The sequence below is a fragment of the Odontesthes bonariensis genome, chromosome 5 (genome assembly GCF_027942865.1).
Source record: "Odontesthes bonariensis isolate fOdoBon6 chromosome 5, fOdoBon6.hap1, whole genome shotgun sequence".
Lineage (NCBI taxonomy): Eukaryota > Metazoa > Chordata > Actinopteri > Atheriniformes > Atherinopsidae > Odontesthes > Odontesthes bonariensis.
In genome coordinates, this window is record NC_134510.1 from 33,781,393 (window position 1) to 33,801,489 (window position 20,097).

Sequence of the window (20,097 nt, forward strand, 5' to 3'; positions counted from 1 at the left end):
TGAGATACCCCGATGCGGTGCAGGACCAGCATAAAGCACTGCAAATGTGTCCAACATCTTATCAAAAGTTTTCTTTTTATAAAGAAGTGAAAACCTGATGACAGGGAGGGAAAGTTTTTGGTGGATTCCTGTAAATTAAAGGATTTAAATATGACAACTTCATCGCTTTCACTAATTCCACAGATTCCTTGAATCATTTGAACATGATATCACCTGGTATATTAATATTTCCATTTTCCCCGTTTCCCTGCACTGCTTATTGAACCGCTTTTCGATCCATAGAAAACAAAAAAGCAAAATAAAATGAAATAATCACATCATCTTGAGATTTGGTATACTTGTGATCAAGAAGTGTGTGAGCCAAAAAGGGTCAAATCTAAAGATCTTATTATAAAGATATCATTCTTAGTGGCTTCGTAGCAAAGAAAATGTATAAAAATAGGAGTTTCTTCTAAGAAAATTGGAGTTTTGGTTGTATTAAATCCCAGAGGTAGATAAACGAAGTAAACTGTGCTCATAAACATGTCTTCTTCAGCTTAAGTCATCAGCCAGGGTTTTTATTCATGTTTCCATGATGGGTTATTTAACAGAAAACAAAAATAAAAGAATGAAAAATTAGACAAAAGTGGACCAAAAAACAATTAAATAATTCCCTGTCATCTTAAAATGTTGTTAAAAGCCAAAAGAAATTAAAAATCATGTTCTGCTACAATAATGTTGTAAAAGCTCAAATAAAAAGTAAAATTGTTGCTTGTATAGTCTTTTTTTGTGTCACAATCGCAGAGCTTTTCTGACTAAGAATGAATAATAAATTGTTAATCAGACGGTAGAAAAAAGGAAAAACTGCTGCTCCTAGATTAAATTCTCTGCCTGCTCTGTGACTCGCCCTTTTTTCAGCAGTGAATGGCACCAATACAAACCACCATCTGTGTTTCACCTCCACACTGTTTTTTTTTAAAGGCTGCACCGGCCCCTCAAAGTGTGAATAATATTCAGTAAGGAGTAACGCTTAAGTGGGAAAGCTTTTAGCACATTATCCACTGGCAATTGCAGGGTAATCTCATTTGCCAGCGCAGGTCTCTTATTAAATATCTGCAGCAGGGTATTTGCATTAAGGAGTCTCCTAATAGGTTTAGCTGCTCGGCCGATCTCTGGCTCAGGGTTTGTGTGAGCCGCCATCTCTCACAGGGGAGAGAAAGTGACATTGAGGACTCACAGTCAGACACACACAGACACACCTTTGGAAAAAATATGAAGTCAGCGCTTTGGGAACATGATACCGAGTACTCCTTGAAGTCCTCTGAGCTCAGATGTGACTCCCACTAGTCTCTCTGACCAAACAGTGCATATGCTGTATATTCAGGAAGAGAAAACATTTTGTCCTGATAAACACTCTGCATTAGGCGACATCTAGGACAGATTCAGACCCTATCAAGTTAAAAGCAAGGGAAATATATATATATATATATATATATATTGACAGATATATATCTATCCAATCTGTCTTGAAAGTTTTTCTCTTTGATGCAAAACTGAATAAGGGACTAAGGACAGTAACAAGATGATAGCAGTCAGGAGCCAGAGCCCTGCAGGCCTGCAGCATTCACTGCAGTCTGCTCTGTTCTCACCAACAAGACTTCTGCTGTTACAGCAACTGCTACTGTTGTTAGCGTGCTCCGTAAACACAACGTGTTGTTTTCCATGTGTGTGCATGAAGAGTAGCTGCTTATATGTGTAACAAAATGCATAACACCCCTCTTCATTTTCTGAAATGTCAACTAATCAGTCAAGAGTTGTTAGAGGATGCTGATCTGTTGTTTAACCAAACATAAATAAGAAAAATAAGTTGATTATTATCAATTCTGAACATTCAACGTAAATTGTTATCTGGTATAGTCGATAATCTGGAATATACATTTCTGTTACTCTGCAGCAGCATAACTGTAAACTTTAAGAATTGTAATTAACATTAATCTCTCATATTACACAACACAGGGGGAAATATTTCTGGTTAAACCCCTTTGTGAATAATATTTTCACTGAAAGCTTAGTTTTTATATCAATGTATCAATTTTGTAGCAATGCATGTCAATGGTTCCTGTGAAGAAAATCCAAATATCAGCCTTTTCTGCAGGGTGCATGATCTTTCTGGGTAAAGAGTATCTCTGGCAGTGGTGGTCCAAATAAAGAAGCCTACACGCACGAATGAAAAGGCGTCCCGTTACTGCAGAGGATACGTGGTTCTTTTGTTTCACCTCCAGGCAGGTATTTTGTCATCTTACCTGCAAACAATGACAGCCTTCCCTTTAATGCCAACAAAAACAATGTGTTAGCTGTGCCTGGCTCTATGGGACACACTGTCAAGAGGCTACTGGATGCCCAACGATGATGATGACCACACACTTGGCCCAGGAGACCAGAAGATGTCAAACACTCTCCAGACTATCAAACTGATTCAGTATAACCTTAAATGTTTTGTTAAATTAGAGGGGCAACTTCGCAGGCAGCTAATTAGCATCCCAGGTATTTTCTTAATGTCTTCTTACGTAATCCTTGCTGTCTATTTAGTTAGCTTTAGGCGTCACTACTCAGTTAAAGTAACACAATTTTCTGGTGAGGTTTAGCCACTAAAACTGCCTGGTTAGGATTAGCAATAGATCATACTCAGGTTTGATATGCACCACTTCACAGGATTAATCCAACAATAGCACAGAATTGGAATCTTCCTACTTTCACAAAGGCCCAAGTTCTGCCTTAATATATGGTGTTAAGTGATAAAATGGCAGGAGATGATGTCATTATACTAAAAGGAGCTGTAAAAATAAAACATTTAACGTTTCTGTGCATTAAATTACATGTTCTATAAACAACAAGTGGCAACCTCAGAGCCTGGAAAATAAAGCCAATCAGGAAAAAGAAACCTCTGAAATGACCAACTTTTATGCGGCTCAGAACCATCTCAGAAAATGGCCGTAGAAGTGCTTGCACCCACATAAGCAACCAGCTCCATCGCTGCCATAATTACTCACATACTTAACATCAGCTGTGGGAATAAAAGATGTTGAATATTGATCATTTTTGCTCTCTACGCTGCCCCTACTGGTCACCTCCATACTGCACGGTCCATGCAACCAACAAAAACGTATTATTAAAAGTAAGTATGTTATCACCTTTTATGATCTCTCTGTTTGTAAGCAGGGATGTACCCACACTAAGTTCTAATTTTAAATCTATAAGAAGATAATTGGAAAAGATTAATGGTTGTTTCCATCTAATATTGTAACATGAAATTTAGATAAACAGCAGGTGGCGTTGAGTGTCTCCAGTCTGACCCAGTTAATCCTGAAGGACAGCAATATACAAGGATAATTAAACAAATAGTCAAGCCCATATTTTTATAATCAGTTTTTCTTGACCTCATGGGAAAATATATTGAGGTTGAAGAAAGAATTTAAGAATGAAGGTAATGTGAACAACCATTGTACTTAGACAACCTGACTTTGTTTACATTACCTGCAACTTCATTAGGAATGAAAAACAAAAAGGGAAAGAAAAACATTGATATTTGATAAGATCGCACTTTAAAATCCCTTTGACCTTTATTTTGCTTACAAAAAAAAGAGAAGTCCAACTAAAATGTCAATTTTTCACCAATTATATGTAAAAAGATCCTTGTGGCATTTATAGCAGGTATGAACCTGACTGCTCTCGTGTGCATTTCTTTCCTCATTGATTCAGCAAGATACTTAAATTGGAGTGTGTATCAACGTCATCTCAGTCCTGCCATCAAAGAGCACCATCTTGGGTGAATATCTGCAGAAAAATCTGTTATTGACATCTTGGGTTTGTACATGAGGTCTCCAAATGTAAAGCAAAAAAAATAAAGGTGATTTCTCTTTTTTTATATTGAGCTATGACAAAAAGAATGATGACATTTTCCTGCATGTAAGCGTAATTTCCTTCAATCATCAGCCCAGCACAGACAGTCATAAAATTATCACATTATCCCTTTCAAACACTCTTTCTGTGTCTATTTTGGGTATCTGGCATTAAAAAAAAAAAAAAAAAACTCTGACAGCCTCAGGTTATTTAATTGGCTGCTCGGTATCAGGGCCTGTGTGGGACAGTGGGAGTGTGACGTGGAGGCAGAGGCAGTGATTGGAGGGCAGACTGGAATTATAAGGGGAGGGTGAAGCGGACTGAAGCGTCCCAGAGAGCAGCTGGCCTTAGATGTGACACCCGCACAAGTCTCAGGAGTCAGCCCTGCCCGTCGTTCACCATGAATCCAGCAAGATCCCCAATTCGGCTGTGACAAGTGTTTCAAAGGTGGCACGTATTTAGACGCTTAAAGTGTTTGCGTCCAAAGGTCTGAAATCTGGGAGAAACTGTTCCTGTTTCCCTGAACTTTTTCGCCTTTCTGTCGCGGGGAGCCAAAGGCAGCTGGTGTTTGTGGAGGATTTCTTTTTTTCTTAAATCGAAGGGGAATATTTTGGTCCAAGACTTTTCACCGACATGGAGTACACGTCATCCCCGAAACCGCAGCTCTCATCCCGGGCAAATGCTTTCTCTATAGCCGCCCTGATGTCCAGCGGGAAGCCCAGTAAGGACAAGGAGGCGGAGGAGAACACCATCAAACCCCTCGGTAAGATGGAAGAGGGAAGTTCAACCAAAACTCACAACCAGTTTAATGCTATCTTATTTATTCTTTGAATTAGGGTTAAATTTTTAAAGAAAGAATCCTGACTGTTAATAAAAATCTTGAGCAACAGCCTCCAAACTCTGTCAAGAAAACGCAAAGAGAAGAAAAGGAGAGAAACTGAGTCCGGTTTAGTTTCAGCCTGTTTGCCAGCAGATGATTTCATTATTTAGATATGAACTGCATCTTTAATGTAGGATTTTTTTTATTATTATTATTTCAAGCATAAAATGGACGCTTTGATTTAGTTAAACAAGTAAATCGTGACCGTGTGTTACCGACAGCGTCGTTTGAATTTTATAAAAGATAAAAATGACCTTTGGATCGTTTTTGCTTTTTGAAGCTTTTAAATCAGCACAGTTAAATGTTTTTTTTAGGCAATGTGAGTTTTATTTTATTTTTAATCAATGGAAAATAATGAATAATAAAAGCTCAGTTGGAGATATTTAACCTTTGTTTTAATTTGATTTAACTGAGGAAAAAATGGGTTCTTTCAACTGAGGAGAGACATTTTATGGATAAAAATACTAAATATAAAGTGCAGTGTTATTTTATTTGACCCTATATATAAAAAGATGAGTATTCACATTTAGTTTTGTGAGCTAAACTTGTTTATATGATAACAGACTAACCATAAATTGTATGTTTGATCTGACTTTCATCACATCAACACACATGCCTGCGTCTGTCTGTGAAGAAAATAAAACACTCTTGTTCTGCTTGTTTTCTCCACCTTGGAAAAAAAAAAAAAGAGCAATTCGTGGAGAAGTCCTCCTGCAACCAGCAGTCTCTGGCTGACCTGTCCTCTCTGGACGGGCACGGGGACTTCAGCGGGAGCGCGCCCGCCGTGTGCACGGAGCCGCTCATCCCCACCAATCCCGGCATCCCAAGCGAGGAGATGGCAAAGATCTCCTGCAGCCTGGAGACCAAAGAGCTGTGGGACAAATTTCACGACCTCGGCACTGAGATGATCATCACCAAGTCCGGAAGGTAAACTACCGTTCCTTTAGTTATTGTCATGATTATTATCAAGTGGGTTAACATAAAAAGAATAATAACCCCATTATCAAAATGAAAATAAAACTGAAAGGCCAGACTTAAAATAAAAGGGATGACAAAACAGACTAAAATGAACATGGAAAATGTGGCTCATGTTTCCACTGCGTGTGTGAGAGGTCTCCCATCATACAAGCTGTTAGGAAACAGCCAACATGAACAACAAATGCAACGACACGAGCATTAAACCAACGGGCACCTGACCTGAGTTCAGCTGCACCGCAATGTGATGCCTCATTGATCTTAGAGCCAACTCCACAGGTTCGGACCATATTAGGCCATACGCAACACCGGTCAAGAGTGCATTTAAGATGATTTAAAGACGAATAATTTCATCGCGAAATAAAAGGCTATTTTCATGCAAAAATTACATGAATGCGCCGTGGAAGCTGCCGCTGAAGACAATGAGTTCATGTACTTTTAAGAGCAGATGGAACTGACTAAATGTAAAAAGGAAAGGCAGAAAAGGATAAATAGACTCTATTTTTTATATCCTTTGATGATGCATTTTAAGACAATTATTAAAGATGAGCCTATTTATAAATAATGCTCTCATATAGTTGGAGGAGAAATTTTAGATTAAAAAAAGGCCTTCGACATGTTTGTTTTCAATAAAACATTAATTATATAACGCCAAATAATAACATATTTAATGTAGCCTGTGGGTACTTTACACATAGCCTACATCTTTAGGCTACACATAATGAGATTAAGCTTTTGTAATAATAATGATAATAATAATAATAATCTGTCACCATCAGGAGGATGTTTCCAACTATCCGGGTCTCCTTCTCCGGGGTGGACCAGGACTCTAAGTACATCGTGTTGATGGACATCGTCCCGGTGGACAACAAGCGGTACCGGTACGCCTACCACCGCTCCTCCTGGTTGGTAGCCGGCAAGGCGGACCCCCCTCTGCCCGCCAGGTGAACAAACCTTCTTTAACGCGTCCATGTCCAGGTTACACCTGTAGTTTCACAATGAGGAGGGCAAAAGAAGAGCAATGTGAAAGAAAACGTTCAGAACAAGACTACAAAGAAACAGCCGTGTTGTTCATATAGCTGTGGCCTTAAATGTTGAAATATCCACCAGAATGTTTACGTGCATTTGCTATTAGTTTATTTTGCCTTGAAGTCACAGGAATGAGTATCAAAGGCTGTTTAAATATGGCCTCTGAGGACCAATCCCACATCTGTCAGGGATATCTGAACAACACGGAGCCCATCTGATCTTCAAAGAGACGAGAGAGGTTATATAGCCTAATGTTTATTTTAAAAAAGATATATAAAAAAATAATAATTTGTGTGTTCATCGAGAAGCGATGGGTGGATTGCAGCCTTTAACGACACGGAAAATGAGTGACCGGATATAGTGCCTTGCATTTCATATTAAAATTGATAATCATCAACAATTTGTGTAAAAAAAAAAAAAAAACCAAGAGCAAAAATGAGGAACCGCCATCATAAATTTGATTTAATATTCAACATGAAGCATCTCTGAACCTCTGCGGACTGTCTGCTTCCACAATAGCCTATATTTGGATAGGCTATATTCGACACAATAATTCAAAATTGGCTGGAGTTTGGAGGCAGCTTTGAAACAATTTCGTTCAGTCTTTTTGGGGGAAAAATATCCTTTACAAAAGGAATCCTCCGTTATTTCTATGCGAGTTATCTACACAACGATCCTAACAAAGATCAGCGTGCCTCAAAGCGAGGGCATGTCTGTGGTCAAATTAAGAAAGTGAACCCAAGTGTTGTTCTAATTTTGTGAAGGTGACATATATAGGCTATCATTTATTTATTTATTTATTTTTTACAGTTTTGCTTTCTAACAATCCAAAAAGAAAAGAAAAAGGTGACATTTTCTCCGAAATGTCGAGCTGTAATTTTTTACATGGAGACGGTTGCTAAGCGACAAATTATTTGCCAGTTAGCGCCAATCGGTTCTGTGAGGTGATTGGGTGTGACACCTTGGCTTCGAACGCCTCTCAGCCAATCGGAGCTGATGTGTTCTTCTTCTCTGGCAGGTTGTACGTCCACCCGGACTCGCCGTTCACCGGAGAGCAGCTGATGAAACAAATGGTTTCCTTCGAGAAAGTCAAGCTGACAAACAACGAACTGGACCAGCACGGACATGTAAGAGCCCTTTCCCTTTCCTCTCTAATGACCCTGAAAGGTAACAACAGCAGGTGACGGTTTAGCTAGCCCCAGTTATCAGTAATGCGCTATTTATGGAGGCCTCACTGCTCTGAGAATAGCTTAGAGACATGTTTATGACCCCGTCTTCATAGGCCACATCACAGCAACAAATCCAGCTCAACTAATTATTTTACGTATTTGAAATTGGTAGTCTACAGAACAAGTTTCAAGGTTCAGTTGGATTTGTAATTCGCTGTTAAATGTGACACGTTATGGGCTTAAGTGCGGAAATGGATCAAAGTCCATGTGCTAATATTCAAAATTCACGTCTCCGATTCCATTCTTTTGTCTTCCCGGCATAAATAAAAGTTAGCAGTGACATTTTAATTATAGTAACCCGCCTGACTCAAGGGAATTGTTCATTTAATCCTCCTTTCACTCAAGGTATCATTTCGAGGGCAAGCGTGGACCAGAAAAAACACCCACACCACCCAAAACACTTTCAGCTTTTATCCATTAATTGGCCAGCAGTAAGACTCTCTCTGGGAAATACGGTAATTACTATCTTAAAGGGCGGGTACACTTTTTTTCAGTCCAAAAAGAACCTGATGATGTACACCGACGCATCCAAAACAAATATACAGTATGATGAACCAAAAATCCCTTTGATTTCTGTCACTTTTTTCAGTTTCTGTTCCACAGAACTCATTATATATATATATATATATATATATATATATATAAATAGATAACGCTACAACAGTTTGTTTTAATACATCATTTAGGTCATTCTCACTAAATTAGATTGAACGTTTTATTAAATACTCTAATATATAGATTAGGTAGAAAACATTTAGTTTTCTCAGTTTACGTGTTTCTAACGGGACTTTTTCTGGAAATCTTTTTGTGCAGTTGAAGCCTGGAAATTTTAAACAGAAAAATCATTTGCAAATCAAAACAATAACATAAATTATGCATCTTTGTTACCCAGCTTCTTTGGCTAATTAATTAATGATATTTTAGTTTCAATGAGAGAAATACTTTGTAATATTAGTTAAAGAAAACATTTTAAAATGGAGGGAAGCAAACTTCAGCAGATGTTAAATCATTACCCACTAATGCCTTTAAAACGTGTTTAAGCTGACAGAAAATAATGGGATTTTAAGGTAAATCTAAAAGCTGTTGTTGTTTTGGTTTTTTTTTTGAGCTTCAGATTGTGCCCATTTGTCAAATGTTCAAATATCAGCTACTTTGAAGCTCTCGCAGGACTTCTTGTACATATTTACTCAGAATCCAGGACTGAATGTTAATATTTGAACAAGTATTCAAACAGAGCGACGTTAAGCAGAATTCCTGATGAGTTTAGCTTTGATTATGGGAATTATGTTTGTCACAGAGGGCGGATGATGTGTCGGACTGTCACTTTTTAAATCTTTTTTTTTTTTAGATAAAGACAAAAATCAGATAGATTTTTACTTCTTCTGAAACCACTGACTGCAGAGCTGTGCTTTCATTGGGTGATTTAAAGATAAAGCTCGTCACATTTTATATTGGTGAGAGTGAAAACGAGAAAAGAAATAAGTCTGTCCGCCTTTAGTTTTCTAATGAAGACACACATCTTGGGTCACAGGAATGTTACTCAGGGAACAAGTAGTGATGGCAAGGATTTCTAGCATCAGGCTGGTGTGTGTGTGTGTGTGTGTGTGTGTGTGTGCATTGTAACGAAGGGGCATCTCAGGCGATACAGCAGTGTGGCTCACTGATGCGTTTTGTGGATCCCTGTGACACAGAGGAATAAGATGTGGCTTTAAATTGACAGACGTTACTTGATTTATTGATTTTAGTTTGTCATTGTTGGCAATAAGAGAAACCTAACAGATCACCTCTGGAGAGGACCTTTAATTCTTCTGAGCATACCAGACGTGACCTTGATTTTGACGTACAGTTTTTACCCCAGCTCGCATCATCCGATTTATGCTCTCCCCGTCCTCCGCAGATCATCCTCAACTCCATGCACAAGTATCAGCCACGGGTCCACATCATAAAGAAGAAGGACCACACCGCCTCGCTGCTCAATCTCAAATCTGAGGAGTTTCGCACATTCGTCTTCGTTGAAACCGTCTTCACCGCCGTCACAGCCTATCAGAACCAGCTGGTGAGTGAATATCAAGACGGGGCTCTTCTTTTGGTTCTCTATAAAAAATGGATTGAAGCTTTTGAGCTTTCGAGTATACCAAACAAATCTTATAAACTCTTGGAGGATTTTTCATCCTTGTGTTTGTTAAAACTGAGCCTGAAAGTACCGTCTGGATACGAGGCGAACGCCACAGAGCAGCCACGAATCATCAATTTACATTTATTTTGTGCAGCACAAAAATCATATAATATAATCACAAAAGCTTCTGTGACAAAATCAAATAATAATAATTCGAGATAAACTCGCTGTTCACTCCGGATAAAAAGCCCTTTTATAAACATTCAGTGCTGCAAACCGGGAGGCCGTCACAGGTGCTTATTTTGAGCATTTTTAGATTATTTTGATGTTTTTAATCGGATGATCAATGCTTGTTTTATTTCTAAATAATAAAGCAGTGATTGTGTTCTTATTGGCTTCCTAAAAAAAAGAAGCCTGTAACTGGTTGTAGGAAAACTGTGTAGCGCCCTCTAGTGTGCAGATACTGACGCCTAAAATGTCTCACAAACTTAATCTAAAATGTCTCACAAACCTGCCAAATGCAGCTACAAATATGTGAAATTGACAATTATAAGTGAGTTTCCTTTTTCAGTTAATGAAAACATCACATTTTTTGACACTACTGGCTTTGTACTTTTAGATATTAACCATAATAATAATAATCATGGACAGAAGGCGTGTGAAGAAGGAAAATTTATGTTTTTTTTACATGTATACAGTTTTGCAGCTTCTCTTAAGAATTAAATAAAAGGTCAAACCAAAGGAGATTGTGCTTTAAAGCAACTATATCTTTATGGAGACACTTCACGTCTAAGATGTATTTTTTTTCCAATCAACAAAGCCCGTACTGAATAAGGAAAAAAGGTGTTTTAAGCATGCGGCTCCGTCTGCTCTGAATCAGCCGCAGAAGCAGCCGAATCTGAAGGAGCTGGTTTCACTAAACAAATTCAAATAAACCGTTTACAGTTTAGTGGCAGAAACATCTGGCTGCAAATGATACGACCGTCTAGAATTGTCCAAGTTTGACCTGTGATGACCAATGAAGACCTCTTGCGATACTTTTTATGTCCTTTAATTTTGATGCATCTGTTTCTTGTTGTCTCTGTTTGGCCGTACAGTAAAAACATTCTCTGTGTTGATCTATTTTTCGTTTAATAAGTGCAGATCGGGCTGCCGTCTGTCTTGGCCAGGACACTCTCGTTAAAGAGTTTAAAGTCTCAATCTCAAGGTTGAATTTAGATCAATTTAATAAAGATACACTTTGTACTTCAGGTTTATACATTTAAGGGTACAAGTGTCTCCTTCAGTTAACCTGGAATAAAACTAAAAGATTCTTTTTTTAAAAGCATTATTGTGAACATGCTTTTCACGTCTTTAATTTTTTCCTTCTAATCTGAAATATGCATGATTAAGAAAGCAAGAAAACAGCGTTTTCCACTTTATTCCTACATGTCTCTTGGCCCTCTGGTAGTTTCTCAGCAAGAACAACATGTAAATGACGTATAGTGGTTGAATAAAAGAAAGAAAAGGAAGAGAACCCGGCCGACCTGACTCGTTTTGCTTTGTTTTCCCAGATAACCAAACTGAAGATCGACAGCAACCCGTTTGCCAAAGGCTTCAGGGACTCCTCGCGGCTGACAGACATGGAGAGGTACAGGGGATTCTGGGTTCTGCACTGTTTGTTTACTTCTGCTCCGGCCAATAAGATACAAGAGGAGGAGAGTTTGATGTCCACAGTTGCTGCTCGTTAGTAAAAACAGTGCAGGCGCGACAGTGTTTATTTCCCTCCGTTTATCGCTAGGTAACAGATAATCCATCCAATCTGTTCTTCTTTTCTTCTACATCTTACCTCCACTCTTTTTGCCCATTTCCTTATTTCCATTTCCATTTCCTTTATTCTTTTTCATCCTCTTTTTTTGTATTTTCTCATCACTGTTTTGTTTACTTTGTCATTTTTTTCTTAACTTCTTTTCCATTTCTTTGCCTTATTTTTGTTTTTTCTTGCAATCTTTAATAGGGATTCCTTGTTTTTCTCAAGGAATATTCTTCATTGTCCTTTTTATTAGATTTTTGGTTGTCATTTCTTTCACTTAATCCTTGTTGGTATATTTTTACTTTTCACCATCTTTTTTTCTTGAAATCTATCATTTTCTTGCTTTTTAATGTCCTCTTTTTCTTTGTGCTCTGTTTTTCCTCGTTCTTTAACCCCCTTTGTTCCTGCCCTTGTTGCCCCTCTTCTCATTTCTTTCTGCCTCTTCGTCCCTTCACTCTCTTACTTCCTTTGTGGTGTTTTCATCCGACTTTCTCTCTTGCTATATTCTCTACTTTTATTTTACACTTTGCACAAAAGTGAGGAGTATCACACAAACACAGAAACAAATTCCCCTCCAAAGGATTTCTGTGGGCGCTGCCAAAACACACACAGACACACACACACACTTCTCGTAATTCCCGATTCCGGCACTATGGCCAAAATCAGCTGACAAAATAAAACCATCTGCTCATTTACCTCAATCAAAGATCCCAAACAGAGACTGCCGAAACCCAGCCAGACTTCCCCCCCCGCCCTTCCCCCTCCTACTCCTTCTTCTTCTTCTGTCTTTCTCTTTTTGAGGGCTGTGAATTAGACCTGATCAATTGATCTTCGGGAGCTGCAGAAATCACATTAGTCTGGAGTCGGCCACTGCACTAAAACACACTGTAATTCAATTGGCTGCTCTGACTGATTGAAACCAGCATGCCCCGCCCCACTCCCCCCCTCCTTACTTCCCTCCCTCACTGTCGTGCATTGTGGGAGTTTGCTGTGGCCTCTGCGCCGCAGGGGCCCCGTCGCTGATAAAAACACACACATTTGTACTCCTCTGCTGACAGATATTGCACTTTCCTAACCTAATTGGAGCGGTGGCGGCTGCAGAGGGGGGGGCTGCTAATGCGGACGCATGGCTCTCATGATGCAGACCACTTGCCTGTTCACTCACACATGAACACACACTGCCTCCCCCAACAATTTGTGTCACTGTGTTTGAGAAGTGCTGTCTGACAAGACTCAAATGAGCTAATGCACTTTGTGGGATAGCAAACACACACACACACACACAGATGCCAAAATCTACATACAGTCTGCGCTAACATAGACACAGCGTGGAGACGCAACAAACCTGTGAATTAAAATATCTCTCGACATATTGGACACATGCAGTGACATCAAAGCTGCCAAAATACTGAAACTTTGTTTTAAAAATGTATCAAACACATAACAATTTGATTGTAGAGAATAAAATGGATTTATTCTTAAAAATGGAGAATAATTTCTCTAAAACAAGTAAATGTAGGTGAGGAATAATAATAAAAAATAAAAGATATGTGATTTTTACAGTTCGTATTTGATCTTGTGATCTTGTGTTACATAAGCCTTGAAATATTGAAAATCTCTACTAGGTCAAAAATGTTGGTGAAACGCTGCAAATATTTCCGTGCATGTGTTCTAATTGCAGATTTTCTTGTATGCAAGTTAAACCCATGACTACAGCTGCATTTCTAAATGTCTAAAAAGAAGCAAAGAGATTTATTTTGGGGCTGTTTCTTTGGCTTTTGCTGCAGGGAAAGTGTTGAGAATCTAATCCACAAGCACTCCTACGCCCGGTCACCGATCCGAACCTACGCTGGAGACGAGGAGAACCTGAGCGAGGACGGACACACGCACACCAGAGGTGAGCGGTGGTCATACACAAACATGACACAGAATAAGGGACACGGGTTGTGATGGGGAAAATATTACAGTGGTGAGATCAAGTGAGTTTGTAACAGCATTCAATCTCTACACTTCAGCCAACAACATATCAGTTTCAGTTTAGCTTCATCTTAATTTTTTTATTGACCTCTCACCCTCTCTGCAGGTTCAGCATTCACAGCCTCGGACAACCTCTCCCTGAGCTCCTGGGTCACCACCACCTCGGGCTTTTCAGGCTTCCAGCACCCACAGTCCCTGTCGGCCATGGGCACCGGCGCCGCCTCCTTGCCCCACCCCATCCAGGGCTCCCTGCCCCCCTACAGCCGGCTAGGCATGCCGCTGACGCCCACCGCTCTGGCTGGAACCATGCAGGGCAGCGGGCCGTCCTTCCCCTCCTTCCACATGCCCCGCTACCACCACTACTTCCAGCAGGGGCCCTACGCAGCCATTCAGGGACTCCGCCACTCCTCCACGGTCATGACTCCCTTTGTATGACTCGGTCTTGCAGAGGAGATGACCGAACCTCGCTCTGACGCTCACCTCTGACACGGTGCAACAAATTATTTCTCCGCTCTGGCTCACCTTTCCCTCTGCTCTGTGTAAATAGTCCACCCGCAGTGAGTGAGGTGACACAAAGAGGATGTGGCAAACCGACAGTAAAGCCCCCCTTTAGGAGCAGCAAATCCTCCGGTTCCTATGAACACTTAAGAGACTCTGTAAAAAGACAGAAGACCTCAACACAAACTATGAAACCTGATGAAAGACGAAAACATGTGCATGCTTTATCTCAGCCCTTGAAGAACACAATGCGGATCCTCAAATCATTTTCACCAAAAAGGGGAGATCCCCGTCTCCCACAGTTGCTACTGGCAACGGGATCTCCACCAAGACTTTGAAGATGGCAGGCTGCTGTGTGATCCTTCAACGTGACACTCTCTGTGTTGGACACCGAGGTTCAAACTGAACATTTCAGTATGAAAGACAGGCAGAAGCAGCCGTCTCAGCTTTCCACTCCGTTTGAGAAAGTCAGCCATATGTACAGCTCAGAGTTACAACCCCACACTTCACTGAAGAGAACGTCAAAAGGGTCAAAATCCATTGTACAAAGAACATGAACCGATGCATTTACTCATAGGAAAATTTTCACTGTAGACTTACAGGAAAAAAAAAAAGGAAAAACTAACTCATAGGACGCATGCTGACTGCAGTAGACAAACACACTGGATAACTTTATATGGTATAACACAGTGTTAAGGTGCTCACCTGCAAAAAGGTGACTGATTTCTTTTTTTTTTTTTTTTTTTTGCTTTGTGTATAAGGTCGGTCACATCAGGCCATGGGTGCAAAGTAAAGACCATGAATGTATTATCATAGCTGGAAAGTGGCCATTTTACACATTCTAAACATGCACAGAAAATATCCCCACAGATAATCAATGCAAACAACAGTTGGAACTGCAGACTTAACTTTAAATCCAAGCTGAGCAGTAAAATTAGAAAAGGCCAAAACAACCAATACAACAACCCTAAGTAAAAATAAAATCAATTACCAAATAAATTGCTGGAAACCTCATCTCTTACTGAAGTGGCTTTCACATCAGAGCTCAGAAGTGATAATTAAAACATGCAAGAGGGAAAACGGCATATAAAGCAACAAAAGAAAAAACCAAAAAGCTTCTGATGGACACTAATCTGAGGAGAAACTGGTGGCCACGAGGCCTGAAAAGTGCAGTTCTTCTGCTTTGAGATGCATTCAGCTGGATGGTGATTTCCTACAGACTCTGCAGTGGCGTAAAAACTAAACTCCACCAGATGAGCATGCCAGTCGTTTGCTCGTGCTCAGGAGGCCGAAAAGTTGGTTTGACCTGCTCAACTCTGAAAATACGTTGTATAATCTCCACTTCCTGGTGTGACCAGGCCAGTTCAAAAACATTAATTTCATCATAATTTCATTTTGATTTATTTTATTTTTTTATTCCGATCAGTGAATGAAACCGGCTGTAGTCAGTTTTCACGGGTCTGAAACAGGCTCCGACTGGTTTTCAGGCACCTGCAGCCTTTCAGCAGCGAGTCTGCAGCAGGTGAGCTGATTCATGGTCGACTCACTGTGTCGACAGGGCGTCCACACCTGAAAGTAATGGTTCTGCGAGGCCTCTTTCAGAGCACACAGGGAGGAGGAGGCTGCAAACGCCGGCTCACTCTCACTAATGCTACCTCACCTGTGTGCTTATTTATTTGAAAAGCTTTAAATATAGAAACAGAGCTGGGGACTCAATCTCTAAGAGTTTAATTCCTTCTCATTCCTCATTTTATCCAGTGGCTGTTGTCTTAAATTAAGTCATTAAAATTAGAAAGATAAATCATAAACCATTAGGATGCCTTTAGGTTAGGTTTAGGGAAACATCTACATGAAGAGCTGAATTTATAACAGTGGGAGATCATTCCACTGGAGCAGGACAGAATATTTGAAAAACAACTAATGGAAATGGAGTAATTTGGCTGCAAGGCCTCACATTCATGCAGAAAATTTTCAGTTTTCAGCTTTTTGCATGAAAGAAAAGCACCTAAATTATAACACTTCTACCGACTGAAGAAACAGATTATTCTAAACTGTAAAGAAGAGCCGATTAAACAAACACTGTAAATGACTTCTGCCACTTTTTTCCACCACACGAGAGCCTGTCGGAGCAGAATATGGACGTGAATGTTGCACGTTATTGATTTTATCTCGTGGTTTAGTAAGCAGAACAAGTTTAGTTGGTTTTTTTTTTCATTTTAGACCTTTTTCTGATGTACAGCCTGAACTGAATGTTGGTTTCCATAATTGTAAATGTTAAAACACTTCTGAGTTACCACTGAAAATAATCTCCTTTTGAGAATGTTTAGTTTCATTTTTTTTTATGCCATAATCTGAATACGACACCCAACGACATTGTGTTTTGATGATTTTTAAGTGCAATATATTTATTTTGCTCTCTGGAAATAATGTGTAATGTACTATGCCACATTTAAAAAAAGTTATTTGTAAACCATGAGAAATATATCTATCACCACCCAGACACCGAGTGCTCTTTGTTTGATTGCATTCCACTTATAGAAAATGTGCTCTCGAGCAATGATGATCGGACATGAATGAAAATCCTGAAAATCATGACTTCTTTCCAAGCATGACTGATGGAAAACATTTTTTTTGTAGGTTTTTGGATTCACTAACATTTAAAGAAAGTTTCTTTTTCATAAGAAGAAATACAAACAGCATTCTGTGGATTTTGAAGCCTAATCAAGTGATGAGCTTCCTCAGAATACCCTGCAGCGCCACCTTGTGGACAGTCTGCCTCATATCTCCACTTTCTGCATAGTGTTTCACCGGCTCAAGCTTAAACGAGAAATATTTTACAAGATCCACATAATTTAAGCAGTCACATTGATTTAAAAGCAGTAGCACCACAAGTCTAAGGAATAGCTTTTACTGGTGCAAAACATTTGTGCAGAGAGTGTTTTTAGACTAAGTAATACTTAGAAATATAACAACTGTAAACTGCAGATGTCATGATCAGTCTTTACGAGGAAAAAGTTGAAAATATGACATGTAAGCCAACCGTTTACATGCAACTAAGAATGTTTTTCCTTGAGAAACAATGCGACCAATTAGCTTGGTGAGTAAATTATAAAAATGAGTCTGAGATTACTTCTATAAGCTGAAGTCACATACAAAGAAGTCACATTCTGTCAAAAGTCTACAATAAACAATGAATAAAAAGAGGGATGACGTTACTCGCCTGCTAATTTATAAACTTTATTGTTTCTGTAATTAAATGACTTAATACTGGAAAGAAAAATAAGTCCGAATAAAAACAAATGCTCCCTTTTACCTTTACAGTTAAAGAAAGAGGAGAGCTCACAATCCAGGTGATAAAGACTAACTTCTGGGACACATTAGCAGTGGTCAAAAAAAAAGTCTGCAGAGTGGTAAACAAAGGACATTTAATAATCAGATCTTAAGCAGTATGCGTGTTTAGTCTGTGCAGTTACTCTATTCTGTGTTTGTCCAGAGCTTTTCCCCAGTTTTATTCATAGTAGGTGTAGTAAACTTCTCCTGTTTATATACACAGTCTCGTCAAACTCCAGTCCCAGCTCCACTGGGCCACTGTTCGTGTTACGGGTTACATGCACCAGGGGCAAATCAAGCAAGATGCCATGATGCTGGGGACTGCTGATAAAATGTTCAAAACATTTTGCTGTAGGAGATTACTGCATATGTAAGTATGGCTGAATGCACAGACGTTAACTTTGAGTTATCTGAATGGGGATTTTGTCAGATATTTTATTTGAACAGAGGGACACTCTGGAAATGCTTTAAACGTAGTCTTAATTGGCTGATTTTTAGTCTCAAATTCTGATACATTTAGACGTCTGACAGAGACAGAAAAATGTGTGAATGAGAGCAGCTTGTTGGGAGTTTGGCTGGTTTCATATACAAAAAGATGGAACTTTAGAGCATGTTCACGGTGCTATTTGGGCCTGTTTGACTTTAGTTGAGTGTATAGGTGTAAGATTGATTCTAACTGCAACCTCGTTGTCTGGGTTTGTTAATACAGGTTTGATTTGGTTTAATTTCAGTATTACTGTGACAGAGATGAGCAAAATTAGCAAATTACTGCCACTGAAGAACAGCGGACCAAAAGCTAAACCAGTCATCAGACACCAGACATCATTAGAAAATGTTGTTTTTTTTAATTAATTTCCGATGTTTATCAAATTGTTTAAATAATCCTGAGCAAAAACACAATTTACTGCTGTTTGAGTAATATCAAAAAAGCACAATGTCCAGCTGTTTTGTGTGAACGTGTGTTTATTTTTGCATACAGTTTATGCTTTAAGGCATGAGTCCTCAAAGTAACATTAAGAATGTGCCAGAAAAAAGTAGCACCGAAGCTGTCATCTTGATCCCGTTCTTTTACCAGGACCATAACACCTTTGGCAAATGTGTCAGGTGTCCTTGGATTTCAAGGATAAAGGCATATAAAATGATAGCAGCACTTTGTGGCTTTCGTTTTGTCTTGGGACTTGCACAAAAATGTGAATATTACCAGAGGACTAGAAGCAGATGTCTGAATGGGAAAAAATGTCCATTTATTATCAGAGATCAGATAAAACAAACACAATGTAAAGGAAAAAAAGATTAAGTTCCAGAGCCTGAAAAATACACCCGTTATGTGCATTATTGACTTGGATGCACACACTTATACATATAAACACACACAGTCTTCTATCACCAGAGCCATCAGCCGCCACCGCAGACGAACTGACGGATCGATGGCTGGACGTTAGTCACCGTTTCACCAGGAAGAAGGCACTACTTCTGCCTGATAAGAATCGGTTACATCCTTCGAAAATAAATAAATAAACAAATAAATAACATCCAGTGTGGCTCTGATTCGATTAAAGGGAGAAGGGAAGGGCAAGGCAAGCCACCATGAGGTATGGCCCAACAAATTGGAGCTAACAGTTGGGCCAGAGAGTCCATTTTGGGGCATAATTTACACAGTGAGGAGCATGAGCTGAATCTAATGTCATTTCCATCAATTTTGCATTTTGGCCCTTTTTCCTTCCCTCAGGCTTTTAGCAGCCATTTGAATCATCTGGTGGAGGACAGCAGGCAAGCATTACAATGTCGAAGACGACATTTAGCACAGCAGCAGAGTGAGAGGTGGTTCTTTATGGTGTGGTGACTGGCTGCAGCATGCTATTGTGGACCCACTGCTGAGCCATCAGGGAAATGGCTAACAATATGCTAATAGGTTAAGAGTACAGAATAGTCCCAGACAAGCTACTTAATGGACGTTTTATCTGCAGGTCAGGAGTCTCATCAGCTCCAATCTCTCCTGACAAGACGTGCCAAGTCACATTTAGCGATAAAATGCGTTTAACAAACAGGCTACAAAATGCTTCAGGCAGGACAAAGGACACGGACACACAGAAGAGCTTGTGGTGAAATGTGAAACCAGTTGGCAAACAATGGAAAATCATTTACGGAGAAATGCAGCTTGAAAACAAAGTTGTCTGAGGACAAACGGAGTTGACAGGACTTCATGAAAAAGCTCAAACTAATCTGCTTCCAGTACAATTTCTTCTCAGATGTAGATGATTTTGCTAAAGGTTTCTGTGCCCGAATGTAGTCTGAAACAGAGGCTGTTGGAGGGGATTTCAAAATTCTTCAAATATATTCATTTTAGGCAATACTTATATGAGATAACCTAAAATCAGCAGAGACAAAGCGA

At 39.5% G+C, this 20,097-nt stretch overlaps 1 protein-coding gene across 2 annotated transcripts; it reads left to right on the forward strand.

Moving 5' to 3' along the window:
* Positions 1-4,046: 4,046 nt before the first annotated feature.
* tbx20 (T-box transcription factor 20) lies at positions 4,047-16,875 on the forward strand. 2 transcript variants are annotated; one of them, XM_075466198.1, is made up of 8 exons: positions 4,047-4,642; positions 5,449-5,686; positions 6,514-6,678; positions 7,782-7,890; positions 9,890-10,048; positions 11,662-11,738; positions 13,688-13,797; positions 13,984-16,875. In XM_075466198.1, exons 1-8 carry the CDS (start codon positions 4,513-4,515, stop codon positions 14,310-14,312), a joined length of 1,317 nt encoding a protein of 438 aa, XP_075322313.1. In that variant the 5' UTR covers positions 4,047-4,512; the 3' UTR covers positions 14,313-16,875. The 2 variants fall into 2 exon arrangements, with proteins under 2 accessions (XP_075322313.1, XP_075322312.1); XM_075466197.1 differs by having other exon boundaries at positions 11,662-11,737; positions 13,684-13,797.
* Positions 16,876-20,097: the final 3,222 nt, after the last annotated feature.